Source organism: Vulpes lagopus, chromosome 1 (genome assembly GCF_018345385.1).
Source record: "Vulpes lagopus strain Blue_001 chromosome 1, ASM1834538v1, whole genome shotgun sequence".
Classification (NCBI taxonomy): domain Eukaryota; kingdom Metazoa; phylum Chordata; class Mammalia; order Carnivora; family Canidae; genus Vulpes; species Vulpes lagopus.
In genome coordinates this window covers 171,177,764-171,198,746 of record NC_054824.1, presented here as the reverse complement: position 1 = coordinate 171,198,746, position 20,983 = coordinate 171,177,764, and the positions used below count along the sequence as shown (strand labels likewise).

Here is a 20,983-nt window from a genome sequence, read left to right as displayed (position 1 = left end):
GAGCTGACCGGTCCTTGTAGGGAGTTGGATGCTTCAGTGATCTGGCTAGGGAGATGCGGGTGAGTGCGAGCAAGGAGTGGATGCCTCAGGGGGGCTGCAACAGTTCAAGCAGGCATGTGAGGGAGAAAGGCCTGGGGGGCATACATCTACCATGACCTATCATGCCTGCAAGTCAGCAGCTATGAGCTGTTAACTTTGAAGTCGGTTGTTATCACTTGAAGGTTTTCAGGGGAAGAAACCTGAACCCCAGAAAGCAACCCTAGAACCTGAGCAGACCAATGAGAGCTCATGACGTTTGCCACTTGTACGAGAGCATTCATGCTGGTTCCCAGGCCACATGCTAGGTTCGTCAGACCCACTGAGCAGCTCCTCTGAACTCACTTGGGGCAGGTGCCTTCAACCTTGGCGAAGGGCAGCTGAGCCCCACACTCTGTGAATAGTTTTGCCAGGAGTAAGGATGAGGCAAGAGGTGGCTCAGGCACTAGATTCCCTCCTGCCAGAGCACCAGCCCTCCTTCCACACCTTGGGGCCAGCAGTGACATCTGGCCTTTGTATCAGAGCTTCCCAAATAACGTTCCTCTGATTCCTTGCCCAGGAGAGGTGTTCTGATAAGAGGATGATACGGTGAAGTGAGTTAGGGAATGCTGTGTATCACTCCCACACCCTTTGGTGGGAGGCCGTGTGCACTGTTTACAGTAGTACTAAAGGCTGCAGGAAGTCCTGCTGGGAGAAACCTGCTCACTTTCCTGAATTCCAGCTCTCCCCCATTTATTTGATTGCAAATTCCTATAGTACTAGCATCCCATGGCCTGCATTTTAGGAACAGTGCCCTAAATGCCCTCTACTTCTGTTGATATTTGTCAGTGGCTGGTCGGAATGTTCTCAGGAAAGGCCTGGATGCCTGGGCCACCACTTCTTCCATGCTCCCATTTGGGTCTGGGGGATTCTGGGTATCTGAGGGCTATGGGACACCAGGTCCTGGTGTGGTCCCTGGTCACTCTACACTTGGCCAGAGCTAATGATGAGAAGGAGGAGAACCACCCTCTGTGATCAGTGGGTGCTGGTGGCCCTGGGTGGGTCGTGGGTGGGGGCTTGTCCCAAGAAAGTGGGCATGCATGCTAGAGGGGCCTCTGTGGAGCGTGTCTGCTGGCACGTTTAGCTCTCAGGGGCCTAGTTTGGTACCTAGAGAGACTGCAGGAGGAGGAACGGCTGGGCATACTGAAGGACTATCCATGTGTTTAGAGTCTCTTCTGACTGGGATGGTTTAAACAAGCACAGTGGGGTGTGGAGGCAGGGGGTCGGCTCTGAAGTCCTCTGAGCCCATCCCGTTTACAGAGCAGCAGAAGCCAGCAGAGCTGTCCCTAGGGCGTGTGTCCTGGGTGAACACCGGGGCTGTGTGGGAAGGAAGGATGGGCAGCATGCAGGAGAGTGGGTGCATGGTGAGGGGGAGGAGATGGCACCAGGCACCGAGGAGTGAGAATGAAATGCTCTGGAGGCTCCGGTGCAGCTCCCGCCTCACCCGCTGCAGCCTCTCATTCCAGCACCAGGGCCCGAGCAACAGAGGGGCAGCTCACATCTCCTACATGCCGCCTCTGCATGTAGGTGCCCTGTGCCCTGCCCTTCTGCAGAGATGCACTGAATGCCCACTTCCCACTGATGCCAATACCATGATGGGGACGGGGAGGCGTCAGGGACCTGATTAGGATTTGTACTCCCTGGGGAAAACTCTAGGCCCTACAGGCTACACGGCAGGCCTGGATATATGAGGGAGACCGGGAGGATGGTCCCTTGCCTTCCCTCCACTTGGCCAGATCTACTCTTTTCTCCTGCCTGGCTTCCAGAAGCTGCCAGAGCATAGGTTGCTTGGCAAGACCAGTGGCATCAGCTCACTTGTGTTTGTCACAGCAGTAGCTACGGAATGAAAGCCACCATGCAGAATGACTTGACTCTGGAAACCAGTGATTCCCTCTCCTCTATTAACAGTTCCCCACTCCTGCTCCCCGACCCTGGGCTCGTGGCACCCCCTTCCTCCAGGGGTCAGGATGCAGGCACTTGAATCACAGTCCTATTGTTCAGAAAGGCTCAGGGAGCCCCCTCATCTGTCTGCAGAAAAATGCAATGGGAGAAAAGCCTGGATTCATTTTCCGTTCATTTGTAGTTTGGTTCTTAGACGCTCTGAGTTTTCTGTCCTGGGCTTCGTCTCCTGATGTGTCTCTGCTCTCTGTGAAAAAGCTTAGGAGAAAATGAGGGGGGCAAGGCAGGCTTCTCCTGACCCCATGAAATATTTTTCTGAATTGGATATTGAAATAAAAGAGAGCTCACATGGAGAGAATTCTTCTTTTTCCAAGGGTTCTTCTACTCAGTTGAACAGGGGTTCTAGGGGAGGAGACCCCCGCCGTGATTCCCAGAGGCAGCAGCAGCCAGCCACGGCTGGATTCTGGCTGAAGCGTCCTCGTCCAGCACCGCAGTCGAAGCCCTTCCCCGGCTTTGCTGGCCTGCCTGCCGCTGCATCAATGTCCCTTCCTTCTTTCCGTTTGTTTTCAGCCCTGCTTACTCCCGGCTATGCCATTGAATTCCCTAAGTATCTGGAGTGCCAGCCAGATCTCTAACTATACCATTTGTTGGCTACATTCCTCCTTTTCTTGGAGAAAGTGCTTTGTGTTGAGAGCCCCATCAGAAATGGTTATAGTTTCTCATGCTGAGGACCCTCCACTGCCCGGCCTGCCTGCTTGCCGACAGAGATCATGCATCCTGCACAGACATCGTATGGGTTTTGATGAAGTTTGTGGATTTATGTGCATGGCCATCTTGGAGGCTGCATTCCTCTCTTTGGTGAATCTGTTCCTTAACTTCATCTTTCCTACGCCGTTTGAGTACATGATTTTGGCCACCATCATTGCCAACTGCATTGTCTTGGCCCTGGAACAGCATCTTCCTGAGGATGACAAGACCCCGATGTCCCGCAGACTGGTATGTGCCTCCTTCCATCTCATCTTTACCCTGGTCCTTTCTCTTCCCTGGTTCCCTTCTCCTTTGCTTTATCACCTGGCCCCCTTCCCTTCACCCTTCCCTACGTTTCTGTGAGGAGTTTTTCTTTGCTGAGGGATAGACAGGTGACAAGCCTCATTGGGATTCATAAGGATAAGACCTTAAGGATAAGACTCCTGCTCCCTGGAAGTTCTGAGGGCATCACAAACACTTGTGTATACATTACTTGGCAGCCAGACAAGAAGAAAGGGCAGACATAGGGGCCGTCCACTTCTCTTCCCTTCCTAAGGAACTTTGGAAGTAAGAGATAAGGATGCTCAAAGCTTCGTGATGAACTTCGTAGATGTTATGCCCATATTCTCCTTAAAGCAATGAATCACATGTGCAGTGTGTTCCCCCTAGAGAGGGCAAACTAATTGCTTAAAATCCAAATGTGTGGATTAGCAGTTCCAGCCTGATTACCTGCAGGTGAGAATTCTTAAGCTTCCAGGGTAAGTGAAGGCCAGTGATGGAAAAGCCACCTCCTCCAAGGCAAGCCAGAAATATCAGTCATCCAACCTGGGAAGAGGTCTGGCTTGGGTGTGATCCCCCCACACCCGTCCATCTCTGTGGCTGGCTCCCCTGAGGCTCCCTGAGTCATTCAGTGAGTGTACTCACTTTCCACCTGTGCTTGTGGCTGGCCCCATGCAGATGTCCAGGTGTCATGTAGGAGAGAGGAATGATCAGAGTGGAGAGGGTGGCCAGGGTGTGTCTTTGTCTGCATCTGATGCAGCATATTCCCTCTCTTACCGGCACCTCTGCTCCTTATCCTGCAGGAGAAGACAGAGCCGTATTTCATTGGGATCTTTTGCTTTGAAGCCGGTATCAAAATTGTGGCCCTGGGGTTCATCTTTCATAAGGGCTCGTACCTCCGCAATGGCTGGAATGTCATGGACTTCATCGTGGTCCTCAGTGGGTGAGTCTTCTTCCTGTGTCTCTCCTTTTTTTGTGTGAGGGGACATGCCTGTGTTGTCACAAAGTGACTGGTGCAAGGAACCCAAGAGTGGGAAGGCAGAGGGACTGAGGACAAGATTTCTCATGGGGCCAGACTGTGGGTGACCCACCTGCAGGGGGATATGGGTCTGTGGAGATGCATGCGGCCTTCTGTAGAGGTTACAGAACCAAGGTGTGTGGTCCGCAGTCTTCTGGTTTTCCATTTCATGTTTGGCTAGTGCTGGACACACACATCCCGGTGAGTCTTTTCACTAAAGCCATCAGCTTTCCCTAGCCTGAGGGGCACCCACCACAGATGGCCCCAAATGCCATAAGGTGCAGTGTTTCTTTGAATGTTGGAAAGACTCCCAAAGATATTTTCGTAACTGATCATTGAGGCTCATGTCCTGACAACAGAATTTTTTATTGATTTGTGGATTTATTAACATGAAGAGGTAATAAAACTGAGTCACATTCAAATGTTTGATAAGTAATACTAAATGGTTGCTGATGCAGTGTCATAGGCAGCATATATTTATTGGCAGTAGATTTATTTAAATATTTGATAAATCTTTTTTTTGGAAAATGAATACAGTCTGCCTCTATTGGGGCCTATCCAGTGCTGTTAGCCGCATATGTGATGGTCCTTCAGGCTTGTGATAATGGGCATGCCTCTCTGGATTCTTGTGGTTTCTTGTTGTTGTTTCTGTCAGATGACTTTCGTACCTGCATGGGAGGGTAGGGGTCCCAGGCCTTGCGGGAGCGCCCCTGTCCTGTGTGGGTATGGCAGGAAGGGGTGTGACATGGAAATTCCCATACCCAGTTGCTTGCCAGACAGTAGTTCAAACCTTTGTGGAAAAGAGGAGAATATAGTAGAAAAATGAGGAGGGGGAATGAGGAATCACCATTATGATTGCCCAGAAGAGAGGAGGACAAAGAGGATATTTCTTTCAGGAAACAGAGGAGTGGAGGTAGATAAAGCCTGAGGAAAATAAGAGCTTAATAATATTCACGTCTACTCATTATCTTGTGGAATACACATAATACTCATACTTTTAACCTTCACACCAGTGGTGAGTAAGTGAAAGAGAAGTTGAAGGTGTAAAGGACTGGAATGTTCAGATGGAGCTTGTAAGCAACCAACCCCTCAATATAGGGAACTGGTAAATAGATAGAGAAGACGATGTTTAAAAACATCTGTTGCCTTATAAAAGGATTTTCTGAACGTTATTCTTGTAATAGAAAATTCTACTGAATTTTAAATATGATTTAGTCTATAGAGATAATTTGTACATAGTATTTCAGAAGTGCATGGTTGTAGACAATGCCACACACCTGGGCAGTGTTTTTTCATGTTTTATTTTTTCAGCTTTATTGAGGTATGATTGACAGATACAAATTGTATATATTTAAGGTGTGCAATGCGATGTTTAGGTATACATTGCAAAATGATTACCACAATCAAGCTAATTAACATATCCATCATCTCACATAGTTACCTGTTTTGTGTGTGTGGTGAGAACATTTGAGCTCTACTGTCAGCAAATTTCAAGTGTACGGTACACTATTATTAACTGTAGTCACCATGCTGGTCTCCAGGACTTAGTCATCTGTAGCTGATCGTTTGTACTCTTTGACCAGCTTATCCCTCACCCCCAATACCTAGTAAGTCCCATTCATTTCTCTGTTACTATGAGTTCAGTATTTTTTTAAAGACTCTATGTATAAATGAGATCACACAGTCTCTTTCTTTTCAGTGCTTGGGTTATTTCACTTCGCATAATGCCCTTCAAGTTTTATTGCAAATGGCAGGATTTCCTTCTTTTTTTAAGGCTAAATAATATTCCCGTGTGTGTGTGTGTGTGTGTGTGTGTGTGTGTGTGTGTGTGTGTGTATTTTTTCTCCATTCATCCACCAATGGACATTTTAGGTTGTTTTCATATCTTGACTATTGTGAATGAAGCCACAGTGAACGTGGAGGTGTAAGTCTCTCTTCAAGACAGTGATTTTATTGACTTTGGATATATACTCAGAAGTGGAAATGCTGGATTTATGGTAAATTTTTTGAGGAACCTCTATGCTGTTTTCCACGGTGACGGTGCCAATTTACATTCCCGCCAACAGTGCATGGGGGTTCCCTTTTCTCTTCATCCTCACCAAAGCTTATTATCTTCTGACTTTTTTGATAATAGCTTGGTGATGTTTTAGGTGTCCCTAAAGTAAAAGTAAGTAAAGTCTACTATAGAGTGAGAGGCCTAAATGAGACTCAGCCATTTAGAAATATTGTGATTCTTTCTGGGACAAAAGTGCTATATGTATATTATATGTTAAGATTCTGTGGGGATGCCTGGGTGGCTCAGTGGTTGAGTGTCTGTCTGCCTTTGGTCCAGGGTGTGATCCCGGAGTTCCGGGATTGAGTCCCACATCGGGCTCTGATGTGAGGAGCCTGCTTCTCCCTCTGCCTATGTCTCTGCCTTCTCTCTGTGTCTCTCATGAATAAATAAATAAAATCTTTAAAAAAAAGGATTCTGTGAATTGTTGGTCATGCTGAGTTCTGTGTGTCAGAGGCCATTTGAAATTTCTCATCTGTTTGTTTGTTTGTTTGCATAGAGAGTGGGAGGGAGGGGCAGAAGATGAGGGGGAGGGAGAGAGACTCTTAAGCAGGCTCTATGCCTAGCACAGAGCCTGACGTCGGGCTTGATCTCACAACCCTGAGATCATGACCTGAGCTGAAATCAAGAATTGGACACTTAACCAACTGAACCATCCAGGCACCCCTCATCCATTTATTTTTATTTTAAACTATTATGTGTACATTTTAGAAAATATGGAAAGTCAAAAGAGAAAAAACAATTCACTGATGGAGAAGAACTCGTAACTATTGGTGGTATTTCCTTCCAGCCCTTTTAATGCTAAGGAAGCTTTCTTTTCAGTGCTTAACATTTTGCTGCCTTTTCTCAATATAGAATGGGCATAGTGCATATTACTCCATATTTTGGTAACAGTCTATAATGCTTGACCAGCAGCTTATTAAATGGTATACACAGAAGATGTGTACTTTTCCATTTTTATGATTATTTGATACCAAGATTGCCTTCTGGTTTGGGCTTCTCTGATTAATTACTAAAAGTGTTCTGATGTACATCTTTAGGATATCACATTTTAAGAGGCATTATGGTGGGTAGGAGTACTAATACAGGTGACTCTGCCATTCTGGTTGGGGTCTGGGAGCTAGGATGTATGAGGTAAGGTGGTGGAACTGGACCCTTTGATACGATGAGACAAGACTGCTGGAAGCTGGAAGCACTATCTTCTCATAAGGGTTGCCACATGGCTTGAGGAGCAGATTTGGAGGAGTCACCAGGGGCTGTTAGCCCAACCAGGAAGGTCCTCCGTGTCCTTGCCTACATGTATGGGGGTGCACACGAGTGGGCAAAAGTGGTGACCCTTAGGCCAAGTCACTTATCCCCTTTGTTCTCCCCCTACTCAGCCCTCCAGCCTCCCACTCTTTGTGGCTCTTCAGACTTTGCTGAAAGGCCACCACTGTCCATCTGAACCAACAGGACTTCATCCCTGTTCTTCATCCCTGATTTTTCTCTCTCCTTAATTCCCATGCAGATGTACTCCAGGGAAAGGGCTTGGCACTCTCGAGATTGGTGCTGAGGGTTGCAGTTTGATACCACAGGAATAGATACTCAAATTTAGTGTTATGTTCACACGGTGCCTTCATGCACCACATTGCAGGGCTTCTATGGTGTGCATTTCTCAAGCTCTAGCATCTTCAACGTCAGCCTGTGTCTTACAATAATGATGTTATATAGTTTCATTGACAGCATTTTCCTTTCTGTCTTTACTAAGAAGGAAATCAGGGGGCATCTTACAACTCTTGGGGTCTCAGAAGCAGTGAAACCCAGGGAGACGGCAGATCAGGCTTTTGCTGTGAGTCACCTAGTACTCAGGTTAAGTGCTCAGCCCAAGATCAACTGCTTCTTGATCTCAGATCCAGGAGTTGGAACTGTGCCCTTTGACCTAGGGCTGGTACTTCGCCTGGGACAGCCCCCTCCTCAGGCTTCTTGCCATCTGCCTCTGCAGCGGTTGCTGCTGGCAGCTCCTAGTTCCCAGCTCAGCTCCAGGTGTCACCTCACATTCTCCTCTCATGTATAGGGGTAATGACAGGTGCTGGCGTATGATACGGTGCCTCAGGCTGAGGCTGCACAACTTCTCAGCTCTGTGTGTGACCGGGGTGGAGGGCGTGGGATGGGGGTGCTGAGGTGTCAGCTGGTTCTGTGAAAGACCTTCTATCAGTGACCTTTGCTAAGGAATGGGGAGCTGGGGCCACTCCATATTGCCTGTACCTCTGACCTTCCAACCTCTGGTATTCTTAGGTCTGTAAATTGAGAGAGCTCATGATTTAGAAAGTTAATATATGTGCTTTATTCATCTAATCCTCATAATCCCACAAATGAGATCTTATTATCCTCATTTTAGAGACAAAGAGACAGGTTCAGAGAGGGTATGTGCCTTACTAGGAGGCACTTGATCCAGGACTTTGGCCCTCATCTTTTGGCACCAAGGTCCTTCTTCATACTCATTTTCCCACACTGTCAGCCACCTGCCAACCTCATGGGCTCCTGGGCTCCGTGGTTCCAAAGCAGCGTGATTGCATGTCCTTCAGTTCCCTTGATGCAGTGTGGGATGGGCAGGGAGGGGCATAATTTGGCAAATATCCCCAACCTAAAGCTGAGGCTTTCCTTGTTGACTTGAGGAGGACCAGAGTCCCATTTGTCCATCCTAAGACTTGTGTCTCTGGGCTTGGAATAAAACTCCCTGCTCTGTGGTTAAGAAGGCATGTTACTTAGCTCTCGTGGGCTTAATGTATAAAAACTGAATCACGACTTCGTTAATTGGTGTGTTGGTTCATTCACTCATTTATCTATTCATTTTTTTGAACAAACTTGTATTGTGGCATACTCAAGCAGATGCTGGGACTGAGAAACACCAAAGTGAATGTATTCTCATGTCTCCTAAAAGACAGTGCAATGGAAGGACAAATTCCATTCCTTTAACAACTTATTACCTTATATAACTTGGGATCTCTCGTATTGGTCACAATTCAGGACGTTGTTTCTAAACAGTTGTTAGGCCACTTAGAAAATTCTAAATTATTTGAAGTCATTATTCTGTATTAGACTTTTTAGTGAATCATAGCACCTGGAAATGTTGGGCAAGCGATAGAGGAGGATGGGAACTCAAAGATGTGCCTAAACCATTGCTGAGAACAGGGAAGTAAGGGCAAGGACTGTCTTTCAACTTTGTTCATCTCTCTAGCCCCAGAGCATGGATTATAGTAGATAGTATGTGTAGTAAATGCTACTTGAATCAAATCACTTGCTTCATCCCAGAATCTCTTGTTACCTATGGGATAGAAGAGAGTACTGAGGAAAGCCTGGGACAGTGGGGAAGGGTTGCCTATTCCCAGTCCTTCCCCTTGATCTACAACATCTCTCTCATGGAGCTAGGACTCACCCCAGCTTGCTCCCATCCTTATCACTTTGTTAGAGAAAAGAAAGTTGAGAATTCAGTCTCTAGGTTATTGAGTTATTGAGTGGTATGGACTTCCAGTCATTTGGGCTTATTTACAGCGTTCTCAGTGTTACCTTTAGGTTAACTGTGGGTGTTGGGGGTGATAGTGTCAGGGCTGAGTATTAAAGACCCAGCCTTCTAGAGGTAGTGAAAGGGAGTGGTAAGGAGAAAGCAACAGGATAGGATCACCTGGCACTTGCTGTCCAATGAGCGCTGCCATTTATTAAGCTATATGCCGAACACTGTAAAATACGCACACACACACGTATGTATGTATGTATGTATGTATGTATGTATGTATGTTACTGCTCAGAACATGCTGTGCCAACACTTTGCCAGCCTGGTTAGGGGGACAACTTGTTTTGATTCTTCCCTTAACTGTGAGTACATGTGTGTAAGCTCTGGAGAATGAGCAGGTGTATCTGAGCTTGGAGCTTTTCCTCTTTTTTCTAATAAGGCCCTTGTGATCACCTGTCCCCACCCTACTGGGGGATCCTTCAGAAAGGAAGGAATTGTGGTTGAATATTCACAATGTGCCAGGCACGGTGCTAACTGTGGGTGGGTTGGGGCTGAGTGTCCCCCGCGGGGAACCACATGTCACAAAAGCCCAGAAGAAGAGCACCCAACCTAGCTGTGGGGGGTTGGAGCAAACTTTCTGCAGGAAGTAGCATTCAAATTGGGATTGAAGATGGGCATGTGGAACTTGGACAAGGAAGGAGAAGAGGTTTTCTGGGGAAAGAATGCTACATCCAGATCTTTGAGGGTGAGAGAGTGAGAGCAAGCAGGACAGTTCTGGGGCAGTGGCCAGTGGAGTCTGAGCGCTGAGTCTGGAGGTCAGCAGGGGCCATGCCGGCCTGGCTTGGGAGCTTGTACTTTAGCCGGAGGGCACTGGGGAGCCACTGAAGGCTTTGGGCAGGGCCGGGATGATTTGTTCTGACTCTGTTCTGGATGCTGCGCAAGACTTCTTTATCTTGGACCTGGTCCACTCTGAGGAATCAGCACAGAGAGGAGAAGGCAGCCATCGCCACGTCTGTGGCTGCAGGATGCGAGGATATGCATAACCAGGCGGAGAGAGGAAAGACAAAGGAAGGGGGAACAGGAAAGAGAAAAGCCTCAGCAAATGCTATAGAAGAAATGTGGGGGGCTGCCAGTGCAGGTCCCCAGCTTGTCACCAGTGGCACACGCACAATGGTTCAGCCTGAAGCCTGTTGGTAGGAAGACGATATCTGGAGCTAAATATACATTGATAGGTATTTTTAGAGGGCTTCTGTAAGGAGGCCGCCCTAATACACGAATTTCCTGAGCAGCTAAAGATCGAGGAAAGCACAGTGTTCCCGAAGAGCCCTGTCTCTCCAGTGCTGAGAATGTGGGGGAGGCGTTGCAAGCGCAGTGCCGAGGCCCCCAGCCCAATGTACATCTCAGTGGTAATAGTACGGTAACACTTGGTATTTGTATAGCTTCTTCATGCCAGGGAGCCTGGCAGGAGTTTACAGATCTGTCTTCGACTCATCCTCTCTGCTCTAAGTGGGTGGCACAGGGAGGTGGGCAGCAAGGAAGGAAGGAACAGGGTATGGGAGCTTGTCATGGGGAGATGGGGAAACTGAGGCCGAGTGAGGAGACATGAGGGGCTTGGCTTTAGAGGAGCTGAGTCAGTAGAGGTGGATGGTCTCTGGTGGTGGGGTGCTCCATGAGCCCTCAGGCTGGACGGCTTCCCAGGTGCTCGCTCCCAGCAAGGTCAGTGGCTGCTCACCCAGAGGCCTCCACCTCCTCAGTGGCTCCTTTTTCATTTCCAGCTCCACACTGGGGTTACACAGCTGTTGCTTGGGGCATCTCCTTTCATCAGGATGTTATTTTATTTTAAATGCATTTTCCTCCAGATGGGTGAAGGGTGGAGTTAGACTTAGGAATTTTGGTTCAGGGGAGAAGGGGACAAAAGGCAAAATGTGGAGTTTAGAGGTGTCCTCTCAGCTCTATGCTAATGAGAAAGCCAGTTCCTGCAGGGGGACCCTGGAAGAGAATCCCAGGTAGTAGTTGACAGGTAGGGGACTTGGGGTTACTCCTTGAGTGGTAGCTAATTTCTTCTCATATATGAAGTCTGCATTTTTTCTATGTTAGAATCATTTTTGATTCACTCAAAAGATATTTATTGAGTAGCTACTATGTTCTGGGTGTAAAGCATTGGTATTGGCATGGTTTCTCTTTCCTGAAAGGCTGCTGCTTGCCTCCTCCACAGAAGCTCAAACTGGAGAGAACTGAGGCCTGGATTGGCCGTGGTGTTAATAAGGAAGAAGTGGGAGGGGGAGTGGAGGAGCCTTTAGGATCCATGGGCAGATGGGTTTGGGGCTATTTTTCTGGCTTTACATCCATTCAGAATAGCATAGGAAAACAATTATGGCAGGTTGCTTCCTAAATCAGACCACCGTGTCCGTCTTAGGGCATTTCAGGGCGTGCACTCTCACATGTATGCATGTGTGTGGAAGAGAGTGACAGGGCGAGAATTCCAGGGCATGTTTGCAAAGCGGAGATGGATCTAGCAGAAATGTTCGTGCTATAGATTTACAAGGTAGGCTTCAGAATTAAACAGAGTGTTTACATTTCCATTCTGTGGATGATACATGTGTCTTCACTTGGGCAGAGATTCGTGCACTTGTGCCTGTGTTGTAAATATAGTTCACAGTGAAGTACAAATGCGTCAGTGTGAAATGTGAAATTTAGCAGCGCTAGTTAACGTATGTATCACCGAAGTCAGGAAATAGCAGAGGTGATGAGTGCAGTGGTTGCCCCCAGGAGGGGGTGAGGTGGAGCATTACAGATGTTGAAAGGAGAAAGAAGGTGTACTGGTCTTAGAAGAGGACATATAAGGAAAGGGAAGTCTATGTTACTAAAGCTTAATCACTGAATTTTAGATTTAGGAGGATGCTAAATACCTCCGGCTTTCCCTTATTTATTGTTTGTCACAGAAGAGAAAACCGAGGCCCCAGTGGCCAAGTGACTGGTCAAGGGTCTCGTAGCTGGCATGTGGTGAGCAGGGACCCGGGGCCTGGTTTGCTGACTCCACATCCAGAACCCGGTTGCAGTTGTGCTCCACTATCCCTGACAGTGAGAAGCTGCTGCTGCTTGACTGTGCTCAGGCCATCAAGCTGGGATGGTAGGAAACAAATACATTTTTTTGTTAGTTAACTGGAACATACATGTGGAACTTCTATGGAAACAGTTTAATCTAGTGGACTAAATGTTTTGGGGGTCCTGCACTCTGGTGCTGACCCTCATAGGCATTTTCTCCATGATGCCAAGTGACACATCAGTGATCTCAGCCTCAGTTTGCTTTATAAAGAGAACATAACATCTTCCCTAGCTTCTTTACCACATCTTGTGACGAGCAAGTAAAATAATGATGATGCTGATGTTGATGGTGATGGTTCCTGTTTTACCAGGAGCTCACATGTCTTATTTTAAATGGGAAAGCCTTCATAGACCATCTCAGCCCTTGCACAGATCATTTTAAATATAGAAATGCAGCAAAGCAGAGAACTATCTCCATTTCTCAGATGAGGAAACCAAAACTCAGAGGCTAATATGCTCAAGGCCAAATAGTTACTACGGGGAGGAAATGCCATTTTAATTCTATTACCAGCAATTCCAAAGCCCATGCTATATCCACCGTACACACAGCTGCCTCAGAAAAAGTGTTTTGAAAGATAACGAAGCAAAATACCGAATCAGTGAGCAGTGATACCTTCCCCCAGGACAGTGATACTATGAAGATAAATGTTAAAATACACATAAAGCACCTTTGAAAAAAAGATGTGTAAACAATTGAAAGCATTCAAAATACTCTGGTTCAGTAGTGCTCATTCAGAATAGTCATTTATCTCCATAAAATTTGCAGCCACAGAGACGCGTTTTGCTAGGATCTATTGCAAGTTCCAAAACTAGGGCTAATTAAAAAATTCCCATTAGTTGTCATTTTGTTTCAAGACAGAAGTTTACTACAACTTGAACACAGCCTGTTTGTTCCTTTTGGTTGTATATCCAATCTTGTCAGATCTGGTCACGTCCTTCCACAATGATTATCAACAACAAAGAAAGTCCAAGAGTATCAGTTGAAACAAAGGCCTTCATTTTTAATCTTATTGACAATGAAAATACTGCATCACCCAGACTTCCTCACCCCCTGCCTTTATTGATATATTGATTAATTGATTGATTGATTGATTGACTTGGTATTTGTATAGCTTCTTCATGCCAGGGAGCCTGGCAGGAGTTTACAGACCTGTCTTGGACTCATCCTCTCTGCTCTAAGTGGGCTGCACAGGTGGACTTTGTCTTCTGGCCCTCCACTCTCCCCCCTACTTCATACAGATATATATATGGTATATCATATATATATCACATATATGATACATAGGTCAGAGGGGTCTGGTTGTTACAAAGGAAGGTTGAAGAGAATGCCCCTCTTCCCTCAGAAGGAATGTCCCATCCAAGAGCCCTAGTTATCGCTCTGAGGAGAGTTGACAGGGAGGGCTGAGTGCCAGTGGCCTCCAACCCTTGTCTTTCGTTTCCTTCTGTCTCGGCTGCCACTCTTCTGTCAAAAGCCTGGGCCTTGGTGACACACGGTGGTTAGGAGAGGAGCTCAAGGCCATGCCTTTTACCCTGGCCTCTAACTCCGGGACAGCAACTGGGAGGCTGAGTGACAGGTGTGGCTGCTTCACACTTGAGATGGCATTTGCCTTGAAGTCCCATGAATTACATCACTGTGGGGTCCCATGCATCTCACCTTTTCCTCCCACCCCCATGGAGCCAAGCCAAGTGTAAGGAGTTGGTCCTTAGCCCAGGGCCATGTAACTGGCCACGGGGGAGCCAAAATGAAATGGACCTTGTGCTTGTGTTGAGTGGCATGACCTTGCTGTTGAGTCTGAATCAAAAGTCTGGATGAAGAAGGATGACCAGGATGATGTCTCCCAGCCCAGCCCACTGTAGGCTGGGTGGGCCTAGCACCCACATCTGAAACCCTGAATGATGAGGTGGAGAAGACACTGGAGAGGCCAGTAGAAGAAGACAGGAAGGAAAGAAGGATGGAAGCAGCCAGTATCAGTTGAGCACCTTCTGTGTTCTGAACGCTGTGCTGAGTATGAGGGATCCGGCCGTTTCTGTTGTCTTAGCGCTTGCTACCTAGCAGAGAAGACAGATGTTAAATAAACTTAAATTAAATGATATTTAAGGTGCTACAAAGGAGACATGTTAGGACGCTGGGAGGGTTTTAAGTTGGAAGCCTAAACTAATCTGAGGGAGGATGCTCAAGAAGTTGCTGTTGATGTGGAAGCCTGGAGACTGGGCAGGATTTGGCTGGAAAAAGAAGATGAGAGGGAAGGGGGTGGGATGAAGAGAGTACAGGCAGAGGAGAAAGCTGGTGTGAAGGGTTAGGGATGGGAGAGAGCCTGCCAGGTGTGGGAAACAGACAGAAGGCCAAATGGGCCTGTTGTGTTGTGACTGAAGTGAGGGTAAGCTGAGGGAGGCTGGCGGCGGAGAGGGGGGGGCGGTGCAGGTCAGGGCCACATTGGCATCACCAGGGATGTTCCGTGGGATGCCGCTGCATGGTGTGAAGTAGGGAAGTAGATAGATTCGCAGAAGATGAATGGGGATGGGACAGTGCTTGCCGAGGAGAAGATAGAACAGCTTCCTGAGTCACTCTGTGTCTGCTCAAAATTTGGTACATGGAATTAGTGTCCTCAAAGAGTCCCTCTTTTCTGTCTTGCCTCCTCCTTCCAACACTGGCCCTCAACTATAATTTTGTTTAACCTTTTGGAGTTGTACCAACACCCAGTCTGTAGATCTTATAATCTAGCTCATTATATGCTAAAGATCTGTTAATCCTGCCCAGAGCAGAGACATAGTCCTGCCTTCTGGGTTCACAGTCTGAGCATCTCCTACTGATTCAAATAATGGGTAGAATTGATGAGTTGTGTGGGCTTTTATTTTTGATATTCAGCAGAGAAATTATTTTAAAAATGCTCTTATGAGAACATTACTATATGATTATTGAGATTTTTATTTTTTCTGATAGAACAATAGTCAAAAGATCAGGCCAACCCACATGCTTGTTTATGGGATGTTTCTCTTTCTCCCTGCTCTCTAAGCCTATGACACGTCATGATGCTGGATCTGGATCCTAATTGAACTCTGGTTAATAACCACCATAAACACAATATTGTGTGATTTAGGGGCCCCATCTGGTGAGAGCTCATGGCACTCTGTACTTCACTCTCTACTCACTTCCCATTTGGAAAAGGGAAATGGAGGCCTCCTCCTGGTTCCCTTTCTGGGTAAGTGTTATATTCTCTGTTCTAGAAACAGGTCGCCCAGATGGATGCTCTACATCTAGGCTCTGTTGAGGGAGATGGGGAGGTGCTCACTGCTTATCCCAGTCTTTCCTGATGATGACTTAATTCCACATCCTCTCTTCAGCTCCTGAATGTTTCGGCTTCCTCCTCTCATTCTTTCTTTGTCCTCTCCTGACTCTCCCTAGCTCTTCTCTGTTTTTATTTTTCACACTTATCAAAATAAAAGATTGGGTAGGGTAGACTAGGCAGGTGCTATGGAAGATGGTGTGTGTGTGTATGTGTGTGTGTGATGACAATTCCCTCTGCCTCCTTCTTAAAGTCCTGTTAGAGTGACTTTGAAATCCAGCCTCTCTCTTCCAACAAATCCAAGTTTGGGGTGCATTCTCCCTATAAGGAATATGATAACTCAAATATTTGACAGGGTACTACTGCAAATAAGAAAGAAGGGATTTCCCTGACTTCAACTCCCCTGAGCTATGCCTGACTGGAACCCAGACTGAAGCTATGTACCAAGAAGTCCCCCAGAGAGATGCCTGAGTGGCTCAGTAGGTTGAGTGGCTGCCTTCAGTTCAGGTCATGATCCCAGGTTCTGGGATTGAGTCCCACATCAGGCTCCCTGCCAAGCCTACTTTCCCTCTCCCTCTGCCTGCTGCTCCCTCTGCTTGTGCTATCTGTGTCAAATAAATAAATAAAATCTTTGGAAAAAAAAAGGGTCATCTAGAAATTCAAATTTTAGAACTGTAGATAGAAAGGTAAGGCAGGAATGTACCTAAAGTGTCACCTAGCTATTCCAGCGGTTTTCAGTCTGTGGGCTCTGGGACTCTGGAGATCCCTGGAATTATTGCAGTGGATGTGCAGATCCATGGCCACACCCAGCACTGGCTGTTTTCTGAACAATGTCTCCTATAAATACGTACCACAGTATCATTTTTCTAAAGTGTGTAGGTGCCATTGTAATTTATAAAATGTAAATGTATTTAAAAGCATTGTTGAATAAATAGTGGCTTTTTGTTTTATTTGGTCAATAGCATAGTGTTAACAATTTGGCCTTTGTAGACAAGCAAATATGAATTCATATTTCTGCTTTGCTTTTTAGTAGCTCAGAGGTTGTAGGCAAGTGACCCAGCTTCTGAAAGCTTTAATGTCTAGAGGACATTTTGTAGCACATCTTTATAAAAAAGAAGGTAGTGGTAGTGATGGATAATGACATTTATTTAATAAAGTTGTTATGGGGCTATCCTAATGAAATAATTCCTCCAGGGAGTAAAGTGGGTCTTAGATTTTGACATTAATAAAGGGAGCTTCATGCTTAAAAGGGTAAGAACTGATCCGGTATGACCCATTGTTATAGATGAAGGGGTTGAGGCCCAGGGAGGAACCAATGAATGCCTGATACTCCTGTCTCTGATTGGAGATTACCTGAAGCTAAAGCCTGGTTTTAGTCAAGCTTACGGATTTTTGGTATGTAGTCCTATGAAGGTGTGGTGGGGGAAGAAGTAGAAGGTAGACACAGTGCTCACACCCATGAATGGAACTGGCTGGTTGGAATACTATATGTACATATATATATAGCTACTATAGGGATCCCTGGGTGGTGCAGTGGTTTAGCGCCTGCCTTTGGTCCAGGGCGCGATCCTGGGGACCCGGGATCGAGTCCCACGTCGGGCTTCCGGTGCATGGAGCCTGCTTCTGCCTCTGCCTGTGACTCTGCCTCTCTCTCTCTCTCACTGTGTGCCTATCATAAATAAATAAAATTAAATTAAAAAATTAAAAAAAACTATTTTATAGCTACTATATATATATAGTAGCTAGGTATGGTGTGAACAGGACATAGTCTAGGGCTGGGTGATCCAGTCTCTAGGAGCAGGCTAGAAGTGAAGGATATAAGTTGGGCCACAGACACCTAGATCTCTGTCTGGGGTTAGGTATTCCATGGTCAGCCTTTGGATTCTTTGTCTTTTACCATTGATCAGAAATGCCTTCTTGGATAGTTGACTCTCTTTTAACTCTCTCTTTAGTTGCATGCCTATTTTCCTTCACCCTGTGTGTGTATATATCTTGTCTTTCTTTCCTAAAAGAAAATATATGTTTTTCTCAAGACTTTTTGGTTTGAATATAGATATTTTTTAGTAAGATTTTTTTTATTTATTTGAGAGAGAGAGAGAGTGAGAGAAAGCGAGTGTACAAACAGTGGGAGCAACAGAGGGAGAGGGAGAAGCAGGCTCTCTGCTGAGCAGGGAACCTGATGTAGGGCTGGGTTCCAAGACCCTGGGATTATGACCTGAGCCAAAGGCAGATGCTAAACCGATTGAGCCACCCAGGGGCCCTGAATATAGATCTTGATTTGATTACTACTTGGTAGAGGAGAGCGATATTAGATCTTTATGCTGTAGGAGGATGTGGGATAGTGGACAAGGTAGTTGGCCCTTTTTCATCATATTTATTCTAGTGACACTCCTTTCTTCCCCCCTCCCTCCCCCACTGCCTGTTCATCTATCTAATTATCCACCCATCCATCTAAAAAACTATCATGTGTTATTTAAGTGTGTATGGAATTCCCGGCACTGTATTGGATGCTGAATATATCGGTAATGTAACCGTTATACTCCTTGTTCACGTGGATCTTACCATCAGTTCAGGTTTAGGGAGGAGTAAGGAAGCTTAGTCTGATATTGCCTGAACTTCACTTGATAGTGGGGGAACTAGTGGTTACATAGGTGTGTATCCATCCGTTACCAACATCAAATCACCCTAATAGTACAACAAAGTGCAAAGACTAAGGACTTTAGTATTAGGCAGACCTGAGCTTGAACTTTTGTTTTGGGTAAATAACCTTGTTTTTCTTTTTAATTTTTTAAAAAGATTTTATTTATTCATCACACACACACACACACACACACACACACACACACACACACACAGACATAGGCAGAGGGAGAAGCAGGCTCCACAGAGGGAGCCTGATATGGGACTCGATCCCAGGACTCCAGGATCACACCCTGGGCCAAAGGCAGACTCTCAACCGCTGTGCCACCCAGGCGTCCCAATAACCTTGTTTTTCAAATATAAACTACCCTGTTTGCAAGATTTTATGTACTAGATTGAGTAGCACTCAATGCTGTCAGAAACAATCTCTCAGATTGTAGTGGGTTAGGTTTATGTCTTTTCCCTTGAACAGGCCAGTATGGTCTTGGCTTTCCATCACTTTCTGCCCCCTTCTATCTGGTGGCTCTGCCATCTTTAAGGTTCCCATGGTTTACATTCCTCAGTAGGAGTAGAGAGTATGAAGAAGGCATACTCATTTTTTTACATTTTTTTGGCATAGAAGTGACACATAAAATTTCTACTAACATCGCATTGGCAGGGTCCAACCTCATGATTCAACATAGATGCAAAGGAGATCAGGGGATCTCATTTCTAATTGTGTGGCTGTTTCCCAGCAACAGCCCCACACTGTGGAAAAGAGACATTAATTTTAGAGGACAGGTAGTGAACTCTTCATTGTCTATATAAGGGTTAAATAAGAAAACACATGTAAATTGTCTGATCTGTAGCAGATATATAATCAATGTCTTCTTCTAATTACTAGTAATACTTATTGATTCAAGGAATATTTACAACACATGTACAAAACATTTTGCTAAGTATTGGAGCTAAAAAGATAAATTATAAGATATCTGCCCTCAAACAGCTTTTGGTCTGATCTAGAGATGGTATATGTAAGTAGATGGTTTGAATTTGAACTCAGCACCATTTGATCAGGAGGAAAGACTGAAAATAAATTTTTTCTGTCCATTTAGCCTTCTATCTATGCATCTACTCACCTTTATTAAGTGTTTAACATGTACAAGACCTCGTTGTGAGTAGTAAGAGGCACAGCAGTGGAGTTAAATGAGGAGATGGGGGTCATTGGGAATTTGATGTCATTTTGCTCTGTTGACATTTACACCAGATGCCAGTATAAGTAGCCTTTGAACTCTTTCTGCCACCTCTTTTGACCAGGCTCTAAGGATAAAATCCATCCAGGGGAATATGAAGCAGGTAGTTTATTTTATTTCATTTAATTTTTGTATTGTCATTTTCCTCTTTAAGATGACAAAGCCCAGAGGCAGTCAGCCAGGTGAGCTGTTTATAAAATATCCCTGTAGGTCTGGATATTGCTGCTGGTTAACGTCTGTCAGACTCCAAACTGTGTAGCCAGGGGGGCGGAGGATCTGAAGCCAGTTTCAGAGGGAAAAGCAGCTTGTCAGTTCACTAATATCTTTTCTATCCTTAGTTTGCACAAACAAGGTTGAGAAGTTAGAAGTTGAGTTCACATACATCTACAACAAATAAATTGGGGAGTCGATAACAAGTAAATGGTTGTGGCGGGTCTTTGGAGAAGGATTTATTATTTTGGCCAGTATTGGAAGGGTCCCTGGGGATGTTAATTATGTTGCTCTTTGCTGCAGCATATAACATGCCTTCTGTGAAGAGGATTCTGTAACTGAAACTAGGAGAGCTGTCTCTTTTGAAAGAAGAGGCCAGTTTGGTTCCTTAAGTTCATGAACTTAAGGAAAGGAGCTTCAGAATGGAATTGGCCAGATTATTCAGTCTGCTTGGCATTTCCTATACCTAACTCTGAAAGAGGGCTTTTTCATTCACCAGCTGGCCTTTGACACAGATCAGGAGGCAGGGAGAGAAGAATGGTTAGAGAGCTAGGATTACCCAGTTACCCCAGACTGCTGACTTAGTTATCAGTTGATGATCCATGCCAAGCATCGAATTAAACATTTTAAAGCGTTTTCTCCTTTAATTCTTACAACCACCCTATGGAGTAGATACTATTATTATCACTATTGGATAAGGAAACCAGGGTTTCACTGGACTCCATAATTTTCCCCTTATCACATTGCTACTGGTTGGTGGAATCAGGATCTAAATGAGGTAGTCTGATTTCAGAGCCCATATCATTAGCCATGATACTATACTGTCTTCCTCATATAATATATTGTGGGGCTGCCTGCTTTGGATTTTTTTACTCTTGATGTATTGTAGCTAACAAAGGTAAAGGGATGTATGTATTATTAAGTCAAAATCCATCCAGGGGAATATGAAAC

General features: G+C 45.6%; 1 protein-coding gene across 2 annotated transcripts in view; it reads left to right on the top strand.

Moving 5' to 3' along the window:
* Positions 1-20,983, top strand: part of CACNA1E (calcium voltage-gated channel subunit alpha1 E) — a 382,345-nt gene that overhangs the window by 95,270 nt on the left and 266,092 nt on the right. For both annotated transcript variants that reach the window (XM_041773141.1, XM_041773134.1), the window contains exons 3-4: positions 2,865-2,970; positions 3,804-3,943. In XM_041773141.1, the coding sequence (XP_041629075.1) occupies positions 2,865-2,970; positions 3,804-3,943 (246 nt within the window). The remainder of the gene's footprint in view (positions 1-2,864; positions 2,971-3,803; positions 3,944-20,983) is intronic.